Source organism: Anthonomus grandis, chromosome 3 (assembly GCF_022605725.1).
Source record: "Anthonomus grandis grandis chromosome 3, icAntGran1.3, whole genome shotgun sequence".
Lineage (NCBI taxonomy): Eukaryota > Metazoa > Arthropoda > Insecta > Coleoptera > Curculionidae > Anthonomus > Anthonomus grandis.
In genome coordinates, this window is record NC_065548.1 from 9,618,825 (window position 1) to 9,632,942 (window position 14,118).

Genomic DNA, 14,118 nt, shown 5'->3' on the forward strand with positions numbered 1-14,118 from the left:
TAAGATTTATGTTAATCAAAAAAAGGTCCAGCAATATGATCTCAAAGGATACCAGTCCATACATTAAGTTTTTGAGGTCGCTGCGTATGTGTTTCTCGAAATAAATGAGGATCAGTATCGCCGTTGATTAAATATTGAATAAATATTTTATACCCATATTTTCAATCAACGGTATCGCTCCAGTATCGACAGTTGTATCTATTGACTTCACCATGTAAATAAAAGGAGCATTCGTCCCAGAAACAGATATTGTACAGCAAATCTCTCTCATAATTTAACCTATCACTAAAGTACTCTCAAAATTGAACGCGACGATCAAAATCATCTTCACTTAGCTCGTGTACAAACTTGATTTTGTAGCCATGATATCTGTGTAATTTTTAAATTTTGTAAACGGTATTTTTGGACACGCCAGTTGTGGTCCCATTTTTTCAGTATTTGGTTCTATTTCAACACCTATACCGAACACTGCAATTAATTTCTACCACTTTATTTCTCCCTGGATGCTTCATTTTTTCTGTCTGTGCTGACCCTGTTTCTTGAAGCTTCCTCATCAAATCTATTGTATAAGGATGATTTACTCTTTTATCTCGAGGATTACCATTAAAAGCACGTGCTGCTGACCCACCACCTCGATTTGTCAATATTAAGTTTGACGTGTTTGGCCGTTTTTGGCTAAACAATTTATTTTTCAAGATGTTCAGGGTATACTGTTTTGTCTCAGACATACACTGCATTTAAAATTACAAGAAAGAAAAAATATAGACTCAGAACAGAGTTTAATACAGCACAAGCAGCAAATAAATTTATAGATAAAGAAGAATTCTTCAAAAAGCATTACTTCAATGCATTCATACCACTAACTTGGTTACCTACAAGGATGTCATAAAAGACATACCCACAGAAGTGACCGAAGAGTAGTTGAATCAGCATTAGCAAGTGCCCTATAGTCTATTTCAAATAGGTAGAAAGTAATAAAACCTTAAAAGTATTTGCAAAAGGGGTACAGGGTGACCCTCCAATAATGTATGCCACTTTGTGCACCATAGTGTAGTTTGCATTGCGAAATTAATTCTTCTTACGGAGTACAGAGAGTACCACCCAGTTTTGGGTTGGTTTATGAGCTTTTTCTCTTGCTATCCATCTAAAACACCGATCTCCCAATAAGCAATTTTTCGACGCGACAACGTTGTCTTAACCGTAGAGACAACCCCGTTTTACACCAATTTGAAAGAGATTTTTTTGGTTGTCTCAACGTTACGCAGTGACTACCTTTCTGGTTAACTTTTAAACGCTTTTGTAACATTTTAGAGTTACTGATTTTTGGACGGATGGACGCCAGAAAAATTAATTACTTTTTTAACAATTAACTAATAGATAACTACAGGAGGCAGCTACTCCAAAATTAAAACCTTTTTAATCCATCTTTTGAACAGTCCTTAATTAATATTTGTTTATTATGTAGTTTAACGTAGTGCCATTTTGAAGGATTTACAAGCACTTAATTTATAAACGGAAGGTAGTTTACTATCAAAATTTTCTATTTTAGCCCTAAATAACACGCGCGCGTCAATTTATAGCAGATTTCTAAAAAAAAATATTTTTTTTATTGGTTACTTAAGAAACATACATAAATACAAACCTTTTCACTGCTCTTCCACCACTTCCATTGATTCTAGATTATCCCTATCAACTTCAGGTAAGCTAGTTGTAGGAATTTTTGCTTTCATTGCAACTCTTTTTTGCGGCTGTAGTAAGTTGCAGAATATTTAAAGTCTTTATATCTCTTCATTTTTTAAAGCAAAACGAAAATAATAAATCCCAATAATTCCAAGCAAAAAATGAATTATAAAAATAAAAATCTAGATTAAGTATGTTATATTGAATTGAATATTTTTTCTTCCTCTTATTCTCAATAACTTTGTTTTTCATCTTCGTACTAAAATTCTTAACGTGTCAAGAAGCTCCCTCTACAGCGTAAAATTCTCAACACAAGCAAATGTAATACCCATTCGCTAAAGATGAGGTAACGTTGTTACTGGGTTTTTGATTCGAATAATTGTACACATCTGCACGTCGTTGTTTTAAGTGTAAATTACTACTGCTACCATCTATAGTAAAAACATACGTTGTAAAAACAGCGAAGTTTGGTCGAAAATAAACGTCCTTGCAAACCCAACTAAATTTTGCACTGAGAACAATGTTGCAACTAGTGGAAATAAGAATAATCTCAACTTAGGTGACTACAAATTGTTACTTGGGCTAGATATTTCCTATAACTATTACTGAACTAGAAACTTCCAGTTGAGGTGGACATAAACTATTGCAGAGCAAAGGTGTATTTACATAGCACCAGTACTTTTATGCAGAAACTGTCTTGGATACGGACATGTAAAAAACACTTGCCGAAGCAAGAAGAGATGTGCCAAACACCTAATCGAGCATAATGAAGGAAGAGGAATGTGGGGAAAAATACGATTGTGTGTACTGCCGCAAAGAGCACGCCCCCACAGACAGACTCATGGCTTTTAATTATGAAATATGCTTCTATTATGAATTATTATTATGAGAACACAAATCCCTGAAACTTACGAGACTGTCAAAACAATGACAACAAACGAAGCAACAAACAGGGTAGAATAGATCAAATACAAGGGTTATCCAGACTACAAAGAGAAGACCAACAACCAACATATCTCCACCAATAGACAAAAAAGTACTAAAAGGGAAGGTGGCTTTTCCCTGAGGAAGGCCGACCTCACTAGTTTAAATTGTTCAAAGTATTTAAGTTGTTTAATTTTTAAAAATGAGAATTCTGCATGCAAGCTTGCACTAGGTGTCAAGTACTTTTGATGCATTTTTTTACCTATAATGGTGTCCAAGTGTATACTCCATATTAAATTTTCTGTAATAATAAGTCCCAGATATTTGTATTGGCTTACTTTTTTTGCATAACTCGTTTATTTTTATTATAGGACTTATTTGTTTGTACTAACTTGCTTTATAACCCTATATATAAGCTGTCTTTCAATATTTAAGCTTAATTTATCATAATACAACTAATTTTAATTCTTTTATAGCTCACTATTTACTGTTTCTTTAACTTCTGTTTTAGTAACTTCCGAAAAGACTAGAAGCGTGTCATCACAAAATTTAAAGTACTTGACTTTAAATCGAAAATGCTGAAGACTCTGAATATGTATCAAATATTGCAGTCCCCACATCGAGCTCTGGGCAACTCCTACATCTACTCCAGCTTCCTTACCTATCTTCCCATTGACATCTGTTTGTTGTCTTCTTGTAAGAGCTTTGGACATACACCTCGAAATCCAATTTCTTTAATTTTTTTATAAGAAATGAATGTTGACTGTATCAAATGCTTTTTGCAAGTCAACAAACACTGTTATTATGTATATCATTGATTATGAAATCTAGATCTACTGTTGCTCCCAAAGTGCTGCTTCTCTTTTGAAATCTGTATTGATTTTTGTCAAATTTAAAAGTGTCTATGAACTTTATCATTCTAGCTTTTATTGCCTTTTCCAGGATTTTGCCAAAGATGCCCTTAACAAAAAGATTGCTCGATATTTTACTATTTTATACACTTTTTAAAAAAATAGGCACTATTTTTGATAACTTTAATTCTTTTGGAAATTGGCGACTAGTTACAACATTATTAAATAAATTTACGATCATCCAGATCACTTTTCTTGGCTAGCACTTTGGCGTATTTCTTCCTCTGCAAAACGTATTCTTATTTTTTATTGTATTTTGTTTTGTAATTTATGTCTAATACTTAATAAATGTTTATTCATATTCTCTGCAATATCCTAGTCCTTATAATAAATATTACTATATTTTGTGTAATTTTTTTGTTCTAAATCTCATTTACTCATCACCTTGTGTTTCGTGATTTTTTTTTCTGTACACTGTTTTTGTAATTTTATTTTTAGTCTATTTCACTCTTCCCACTCTTTTTTTGCTTTATTAAATTCATTTTCTTCATTTGTATTCTTCTGATCTTATGTTTGCTCCTTTCTTTAATTATTTGTATGTATTCCCCATTTATCCAATTTTCTGCCTGTACTTATTATATTTTCCGTATTTGTTCTTCTATTTTAGTCTCCCATTTGTTAATATCTGCGTATCTCTTTGTAAGTTTTTATAAACATTTTTTTTTGTTTCAATGTAAATAAATCACAATGTCTCATGATGCATTATATATCTTTATTTGTTATTAAATAGTCTAGGATTGATTCAGTATTATTAGTTGTACGGGTGGCATTTTGTTGAATTATTATGTTTTGATATTTAAAGTCATTCATTTTAATATTTTGTTTATAACTATTTATACTTGAGATTTTTTTAAAGATTCATGTTGAAAGCTCTATTAAGCATACATATAGTTTTTGTTTTAATAGCTTTTAATGGCAATATACACTGCTGTGTATAAGGGTAGAATAAACAGGTGGTTGTTCTTGGTTAGGTTTTCCAAGTCCAAATCCCTTGCAAATCCAGGTTTCGATTAAACTTAAGGTTGTACACATTTATTTATGCAATTTACAGCCAAATTTATTTAATCACTTCCCTTTTGACCTTGATTCTTTGCCATTTTGATTCGGAGCCATCTTAGATCAATTTTTCAAATTTGGGTGTGACTTATGACGTATAAGCGACAATTGAAAATGGCGGATCGGTGCCTCCTTCTTTTTAACCTTTAATTTCACGTTTTTTTTTTAATTTAGGTAAAATGGTGAGAATACGGCTTAAAAGTATGATAGTTCAAGATGGCGCTTGAAACTCTGGCAATTGTTAGGAAGTAAACTGCTCGTGGAATATTCCAAGAAATATCAAAAAAAGGACCAAAATCCGACCCGAAAATAAACATACTTAAAATTAGTGCGTGATATAAAACAACTTGAACACAAGCTGTCTCCCCATCATGTTCCAGTTGTTTATTTATAAACCGGCGTCGCGTTAGGTATACAAAAGAAGGCAGAAGTCGCGGTTTGTTTAAAAATAAATTGTCTCTTATGCCGAAGGACTTTCTATATGAAAAGAATTCCAAGAATGTTCTCTTGGACGGGAGGCATAAATTATTACATGCGCTTTAGCCATAGATCAATTGTAGAAATTTTCAAATGATTATACATATCCGACACGTTTTTATAAGATTTTAGTAATCTTTAATTTTAAATTTGGCGCCGTTATATGTAAAGTAATTGGCAAAGCTGTTATTGACGCTGTCAGTTGTCAAAATCACGTCAAATTGAAAGCGGCTAAGTTTACGTACTCATTTCGGTGTTGCCACAATACTTCTTAAACTCCCTGTGTCATAAGACAATCTGGCGTTTTATTTTGAGATTGTTTTATGATACCGAGTGTGTCAAATTTTAAGGGTTAGTGAAAAACCTTTGACATCTTTTAGCAAAAGATAAAAAAACTAAAGCTTTGTCTGATTGGAATGCCTACAAGGAGATGAGAAATTTATTTACACAGGCTGTGATAAATGAAAAGGAAGCCTATTTGAATTATGTAGCTCAGACTAAAAATCGATGTGGAATATCTCAGATGAACGTCTATAATAAAAAAATAAATATTAGTGATATTCTAAATACCTTAAAAAATGCAAACAAAATAAACCAATTTTTTGTAGATTAAATTGCGAAAATGGCTTCGAAAATGTCTGTCAGTGAAGATGTTATACAAAATTTTCCAACACATTAAGCAGTTTCTCTTTTAAACGAATTAGCGACCTTAATATTGTTAATAGAGTTAAGCAGCTCAAGTCTAATGATTTTGGGTCCGATGGTATTCCTTTCCAAATGATAAAGCTTTGTGCTCCTGTTATATCGCCTTTTTTGACTCATATTTTTACACTGTAAAAAATAATAGGGTGGTAAAAAGAATAAACAGCGTGGTAAATTTCTTTAGTGTTAAATTTAACACTATGAGGTATACTATGTAGTATTTTTTAACACTTAAAGAAGACTTTAAAGTGGTTAAATTGACTTAAATTTATTTTTATTTTTTTGCGTGTTATATTAATACTATTAAAATACTTCGCGCCGTGCTAAAATATTTTTATATTTTTATTTGGTAAAAAAAATGCATCCAGTGTAAATATACCCTTAAAACTGGTTAAATTAACACTAAATGTGTGCGTGATTCATTGGTACAAGTCGTGAAATTACCAACCCTGTGTCTCTCTACTTTCTTGACGCTTCGACCTGAACCTGACCTGTCTGATCTCGTCTCCGCGTCGTTAATTTAATTTAGTGTTTAGTTTAGTTTGGATTTTTGTTTGAGTTATAAAGGTAAGCGTGCTCCGAGGCTTTTCAAAAAACAGATTTTTTTATAGTGCCAAAGTACATCTTAGCTTAAAAATAATATTTTTTGCAGCTTATGGAATTAAGCGACAGAGATCTATGTATAAGCCATACGTGCTATAAGCCATAAGTGTTTTTTTCATCTGTATAAGATCTACTCTTGTTATAAGGTTAAATTTGATCTCCAATTATTATTTTTTAAGGTTTTATATTTCAAAATATGGGTTCCTATATATTTTTGTTGCAGAATATATATTTTTTATGTTTGTTATATTATTCTTTAATAGATAATGTCTAAGAAATTGATTGCTATGCCTTTTATTTGTATTTGTCCTAAAAAGAAATTGCTCTCCTTTCTTAGAATAACTTCTTTGTTTTAATCGTTTGGAATACGAAGTTTTGCGTTTTTTTTTAGTTTTTTTTTATTTTTATCAAATATTTACAGACTAACCGAAATACTTGCAATTTATAATTATTGGGGTAATAAATTCGAAAAGGAACCAGGCGCCAAATAATTACTTTTTAACTTGTTCAAATAAAAAGTTAGTTAAATTAGTATTTGTTCAAATGAATAGTTTAAAACTCTTCCTTAATAATCTTTAATATATGTACCAAAGATTATTTAGAAATAGTTTCAAGCTTTTATTTAAACAAATAAATACTTTAAATATTTTTTTTGTAAATCAAAAATTTTGCTTGGTTCTTTTTCGGCTAACACACTCCAATTATAAAAAAAATACACTAAAAAAATTACTTTTAACCCTTAAATTCAATACTTATTACACGAAATAAAGGAAAATATATTTTATTTAAACTATAAATTACCACCTAAATAGATTCTTTATTACACTAATAAAAATAATTTTAACCCTAGGTAAGTTAAATTTACCATTTTTTATAACTCAATTAACCATAAATTAAGTGTACTTTTTTATTTTTTTTAAATATATTTAACCCAAAATAAATATTTTCAGCACCTGTGTAAATTTAATTTAAACCAAAGTGGGTGATTAAAATTTACTTTTATTTAAATACATTTGACACTCAAAATATACTTTTAACAATACGGAAGGGGTTTTTTAAATTTTATTTTCGTTCGTTTATTAACACGCTAAATTGGGTAAAATAAATGTTTTTTTTTTAAATAAGAACAACCACTTTTCACCACTTTTTGCCAGTGGTTATTTTAACACGCACTAGTGTGGACCTATATAGACCACTTTTGCGTGTTAAAATTAACACTCGATTTTTTACAGTGTAAGCAATGTTTAAGTATACAATAGTTTCATCTCGGAATTAAGACCCGTTAGTTTGCTGCCTATTATATCAAAATTGTTTGAGAAAATAATGTATTCACAGTTACTAGAATATTTGCTACAAAATGATTTAGTACCGGACACTCAGTCAGGATTTCGAAAGAACTACAGCACGGCCAAAGTACTAATTAAAAAACTAGATGACATAATTTGTGCAGCCGATAGTGGTAAAACATCTAGGTTTATATTTTTGGACTATGGTAAAGCATTCGATACCCTAAACCACAGGGTTTTATGTGCAAAATTACATTAATACGTGCATTCGATTTTTTCAGGAATTATCTTTCAGATAGACAGCGGGTAATCGTTGACGGAAAAATGTCTGATTCACTTTCTGTGATTAGAGGAGTGCCTCAAGGATCCATAGTAGGTCCGTTATTGTTTTTATTACCTACAATGTAAGTGTAAGAAATTGTGATATACAAAGGTATGCAGACGATACACAATTGCGAATAAGCTTTGAATTAAATAAAATATTTATTATTCTTAGGTCTAAAGCTACTTAAAATTAACAGGTAGTATTATACGTATCGGTACTTTTCACAAATAAACAGCAATTCTAGTTCAACTCTTATGCTAATATTATTGTTATTGCAAAGGATAAGTTCATTATATTAACTTAATTTTCTAATTTTTGACTATTCTAACTTTGATTTAAGTAAATAAATCTTACTTTACTTACAAAACACCTTAATGACACTGCATTTTTAATATTCACTGGTAATGCATTAAAAAGTCTTAAACCATCATCGAAAAGACATTTTTGCATATTGCTCCTGGCAAATTCTGTCATATGTGTCACGTGATCTTACTTTATAGGAGAGCCTATCTGATCTGGGAACTAAAAACTCTTGCAAATATTCAGGGAATAATTTATGTTTAATTTTAATAATAAAGAGGACAGTTGACATCTCTATGCTTTGCTCCACTGAAAGCTATCCAAGTGTCTTTAGCATCAAGTCAATAGGCGTATAACGTGTACCTATCAATATAATGGGTATTTTTTTTAGAGGCGGAGAACTTTAAATTGAAATTAAACACAAAATATTTTATTGATTTGAACGAATTTGCTTTTATATTAAAGAATTTTTCTTGGCATTAATATTTAAATATGATTTCGGACATGTGACCCCCACGGCTGGCGCGTACGTGGCGTAATCTAGAGGTCCAATTTTCACACACTCTTTCCAGTACTGCAGGCTGTCACGCGTCGTATGTTGGCTTCCAAGTGCTTAAGTGTTTCGGGTTTATCAGCGTACACATGCGACTTAACATAGCCCCAAAGAAAATAATCTAATGACGTCAAGTCACACGAACGAGCTGGCCAGTTTACAGGTCCATTCCTTGAAATTGCATTTACACATTTCTGCAACGCCTGCAACGGCTTCCAATTGAGGCACAAAAAAGTTGGTTATCATATTTCTGTATCGCTCACCGTTTACTGTAACGTTCTGACCATCAGCATTTCTGAAGACATAAGGACCAATGATTCCACCGGCCCATAAAGCGCACCAAACGGTTAGTTTTTCTGGATGTAACGGTTTTTCGCCAATAGCTCGTGGATTCTCATCCCCCCAAATTCGGCAATTCTGCTTGTTTACATAGCCATTTAACCAAAAGTGTATGTCATCACTGAACAAAATTTTCATATGAAATCGTGGATCAACAGCAATCTTTCCTTTCGCCCATTCAGCTAATTAATGTACGGCGCAAAAGATGATCCTGGGGTTTCAACTCCTGGACAATTTGAATTTTATATGCTCGGAAGATCTTTGCGCAAAATTTTCCATAAAGTGGATGGACATAAGTTCACTTGTTGAGAACGACGACGAATTGACACATTTGGATCATTATCAACACAACAGCTATCGCTTGTTGCGTGCGCACTGTACGGCGTCTTACGGGATGCGTATTGTCAGTTTCTCGAACGATCGAATCGAAACGATCAACAGTTTTTCGAATTAATCTCTCTGAAGGACGATTATGAGCACCATAAAAGTCACGTAATGCCCGATGTGTTTCTCGAATAGAACCATGTCTTTCAAAATAAATTTGAACAATTTGGAAACGTTGCTCCGGCGTGAGTCTGTTCATGATGAATTGCCAAACCAAACTAATCTAAAAATAACCCAGAACTGTCAGGTCGGGTGTCATAAAAAACAGCGTTTCCAAATGAAAGTTCTCCGCCTCTTAAAAAAACACCCTTTAGTTCTTATAGCCTTATTTTGAAATACTTGAAGTTTACATGTAAGGAAAAGTTAAGTTAAGAGTTAAGAATCGAAAATTACACCTAGATATTTTGATACTAAAGGTATTTTCTCAATTATACGATTATCTATTCTAATATTATAACCATGTTCCATGAACCTATAACAATTCTGCTTGGTGCCGAAAATCATGTATTTCTCTTCACATAAACAGTTATGTGTAAATAGACTTAAGTTAGTCAGTAAATAAAAATAATCAATGACTATAATTATAAATGAATGTCTCGAATCTATTTACACATATTCTCACAATAATGGGTTAAAACTTAATCCATCCAAATCAGCTGTGATGTTTTTTGGTCCAGACAAAGAGGTAGCTCGATGCAAAAAATGCAACTTTATATGAACAATACTTTTCCTAATGTTCTTGAATATTAAAAGCCATGTAAGCAAAGTTCATTGGTTCTTTCCCACTGTTTGTACGTATGGTAATATTATGTATGGTCAATGCTTGGATGTCCAGCCTAAAGCTAGAATACAAAATTCTTGTATTCGTTTCATATTTTTCTTTATAAATAGACACCTTGTAAGTCACAAGTTGAACTTATTAAACTAGTTGAATATGCAAGATAGGCTTAAGCTTCATTTGGCAAGTTTTTTGCATAAGTTGTTTGATACAAGGAAGCCCAAGTACTTAATATGAAAACTACTACTACTTTTTTTCAGCGTTCTTTCTCATAATATGTTATCCCGAAATTATTTAATAGCGAGACACAAAATGTTTTTGTCAGCTTATCATGTAACTTAAAAATTATTTACTGTCAAAATACTAATGTAAGGTAATTGTGTATTTTTCTATTTAACTGTGTATATTTTGATGAACCAGGGAATAAATGCAAATTCGTTTTTGATTTAGTCAAATTATAATTAAAACACAAACGAGTACAATAAAGAGTTTTGGTTAGTGGGAAAACTGTCTCGTAATTTGAGCATCACACCAAAGGTTTCAACCATAGGACTAGCTATGCTGCACTTCACCGAGTTAAAAATAAAGACCTTAGAACATTGAAAGGCTAGAATTAGCATTACCGTGGAACTATGAGCAGTTTGTTTGCTTGCAACATCTCTGATGCAATGGTGCCAAATACTTGTGTAGAAATGACAATAAAAAAGTATTTTCTTTAATAAAACATGTAACACACTAATACTAAGATAAAGAAGTCAATATTCAAAGTTAAATGAATGCAAATAACGTATATTCGAGAAAAAGTCAACAATATCGCAACGCTGCTTAATCGCAATGTTTGTTCCACCGACACAAGGAATCTTTACCAGCGACGTCGTCAAAATATATTTACATGAAAAATATTTTAATAAATTATATAAATAAAATTACCGTTTATGAACTCTTTATAAGTTTTTTTAACGTATTTCATTAGTAAACAGTAAACGTACCTATCTAATAAAAAGCACTTTTATGAAGATTAAATATTGTATAATTATAGTTTTTATTATTCTATGTTTATGACAGTATCATGATGTTATGACAGTATCGGTTTTTAGTTGTGAAAAGATCGGCTTGAATCGCCTTCTTTATATGGTGCGGCGAAAATTGCACGTTTTTACCATCGCAACAGTTCACAAAACACTCAAATGAGACCTTTTTCCCTTTTCAACCAAAAACTAAAGAAAAATACAGAACTTCACAAATGCCGAATGTAAACGTTTGACAAGATGACATTTGTTTTTGCTTGCGGTGTTGGCATTTTTCATTTTTTAGAAGCGGTCTTACGAATAAGAATGTTAATAATTTTTTTTTGCTTTAAAGATCTTATTCTTGCGCTTAGAATAAGTCATATCTATTTATACTTTTTATTTTTAATCCAACACCAATAAGTTAAATTAGCATTATATGCGTTGATACTTAGCTGGAAATTTCCTCTTTTAAATATGTGTGTAAACTTGACAACAGAGAATATGTATGTAAACAAAACACCCTCCTTGCCTCTGTGCACAGATTGAACTCAAACAAAGTTGTTGTTTACTAATTCTAGTCTTTCAATGTTTTCAAGACGCATTTATTTATTTATTTTATTATAAGTATATACTAATTGTCAACACTGTTAATGTAGTTGCAAAAGTAACTAGCGGCTATATTGACGCACTAATTCCAACGTTGTCAAAATAATATTTAAAAAAACCCTGTATCTAAAACACTCGACCTGTGTCGTCGTTGGAAACTTAAACATCAATAATTGATGTTGATAGATTGATGTCACAATTATTGTGACACTAAAACTTCTAAGTGAAACAAATTTTTATGGTCGAAATGAACTTTCTAAGACCAGCCAGGTCAATTATGCGAGTTTTCACAAGAAAAATGGGCTATGGGATTGAAAATCGCGATCCCTATTGGCTGGAACGTATCGGAACGCGAGACTGGGTTGGGCATGGTAAGTGTAAAAACACCTAGCGAAGTCTTTCACCCCATTTTTTTTCTGTCTACAGGTTGCAACAGCCTTCCGATCTACGCGGACCAAATGGCGTTTCCATTCCCCGCGATCCGTTGGAAGGAAACCACCCCAGAGTTACAAGGTCTCTATGAGAAATCTAAGGGCGACTGGAGACTGTTGACCAAAGAGGAGAAAAAGACACTTTATAGGGCGAATTTTTGTCAAACTTTTGCTGAAATGAAAGCGCTTAATGGCGAGTATAACCACCTTATCTAGTTCAATAACTGATTTTAGGCGAATAACCAAAGCGTTTTGGTTTTTACCAATTTCCGATTGGTATTTACCAAAACGTTTAGGTGCTGTTGGTTTTTAAAAAGTTACGTCATCAATCTACTGTCGAAGTTGTCACCAACATTAACGGTAAATACCCAACTGCCTAGTAGTTTTTCATTTTTGGTTAAATGGCTATTTAAAATGCCAAAACATCCTTAAAAAAATAATACAAATAAAGTCTGAATTTATATACGTTGCGCTCCATTAGCCGAAGTTCTGTTGAAGGCACTTCATTAGAAGGTATATTTATATATATTATAATATATTTGTCCTTTAAAGCAAGAATTATTTCTTGCGTTTCGGAATATTAAATATATATTTCGTTACCGAAAGTCTTATTCTTGGATTAGCAATATCAGCATTACAAATAGAGTTAGTCACCACTAACTCTATTTGTAATGCTGTTATTATGGATAATCAAATTTATGTAACAAAAAATACTTCCAAAACAACAAAACATACATTACACTGGTTAAACCAAAACGTTTACACGAAACCAAGTTGTGACGTCAATGTAGTTGTTTGGCGTATAAAAACCAAGAATAACCGCGGTAACTACCAATAGATTGTGGTTATCCGCCTAAAATCGGTTAATCTTTTGACGTAAAGGGGGGCGGATTGTTTTTTGACTGCAAATTTCTCAAGATGGCGTCGGTCTGCCATTTTGAATTTTAACCGTACAATTTTAGGTGATTTTGCTGAACCTATGGGGCATGCTTTGCTGCTCTGCTCAGCCGGGATGTTGATCTTCATTTACCTCCAGTTGTTCGTCTACGAAGAATTACCGGAATCTTTTTCACCGTCGTCGCAAAGGGCTCAGTTAAGGCGACAAATCGACTTACACATGAACCCCGTTCGGGGTTTATCGTCTTATTGGGACTATGACAAGATGGATTGGAAGTCTGAATATCGCTCCTGGAGGACCCCTCCCAATCCGTTTGTGAAGTGTGATGATGATTAGGGAATAATATTTTATAATAATTTAATAGAATAAAATTTACTTATTTAAATCAAAAATGCTTTATTGTATGAATAAGAGCTCAACACTCTTAATTACAAAGTTGCAAAAAATAAATAATTTGAAGTGGTAATTTTAAATATAACATGTATGATTAAAAATGTATAAAAGACACGAAGTGTTATAAATTATAAAAGAATTAATACTTAAAATAGTTCGCGTGCTTAACCGGATATATCCGCTTTCAGAAAATCTTCAGGAAACACGAAAAATACCCTGTGTGTTTATATTTAAAAATTAGAATATTTTAGGAACATAGCTTTAATTAAGCGGGGTTGACCAATTTATTAACATAAAAAGAAACAAACAAAAAATTAACAATTCGTCATTATTAGCAATAAAAGTTTGTATATATCCGTTTTTGCACACAAATGAGAATTAGTAAGCAAAAACAAAAAAATATATATATTTATTTCCCTTTAAACAAACTGAATCAAGTAGTATTTGATAAAAGTAATAAAA

At 32.0% G+C, this 14,118-nt stretch overlaps 1 protein-coding gene across 1 annotated transcript; it reads left to right on the forward strand.

Moving 5' to 3' along the window:
• Nucleotides 1-12,094: 12,094 nt before the first annotated feature.
• On the forward strand, nt 12,095-13,655 carry LOC126734555 (cytochrome c oxidase subunit 4 isoform 1, mitochondrial-like). The gene is made up of 3 exons (XM_050438240.1): nt 12,095-12,305; nt 12,361-12,558; nt 13,328-13,655. Exons 1-3 carry the CDS (start codon nt 12,173-12,175, stop codon nt 13,597-13,599), a joined length of 603 nt encoding a protein of 200 aa, XP_050294197.1. The 5' UTR covers nt 12,095-12,172; the 3' UTR covers nt 13,600-13,655.
• The last annotated feature ends 463 nt before the right edge of the window (nt 13,656-14,118 follow it).

Bases quoted from the DNA above. Each gene is read 5' to 3' on its own strand.
- LOC126734555 (XM_050438240.1), top strand. From the start codon at position 12,173: ATGGTCGAAATGAACTTTCTAAGACCAGCCAGGTCAATTATGCGAGTT. The intron at 12,306-12,360 runs GTAAGTGTAAAA...TTCTGTCTACAG, and splicing joins GCGAGACTGGGTTGGGCATG to GTTGCAACAGCCTTCCGATC. The intron at 12,559-13,327 runs GCGAGTATAACC...GTACAATTTTAG, and splicing joins TGAAATGAAAGCGCTTAATG to GTGATTTTGCTGAACCTATG.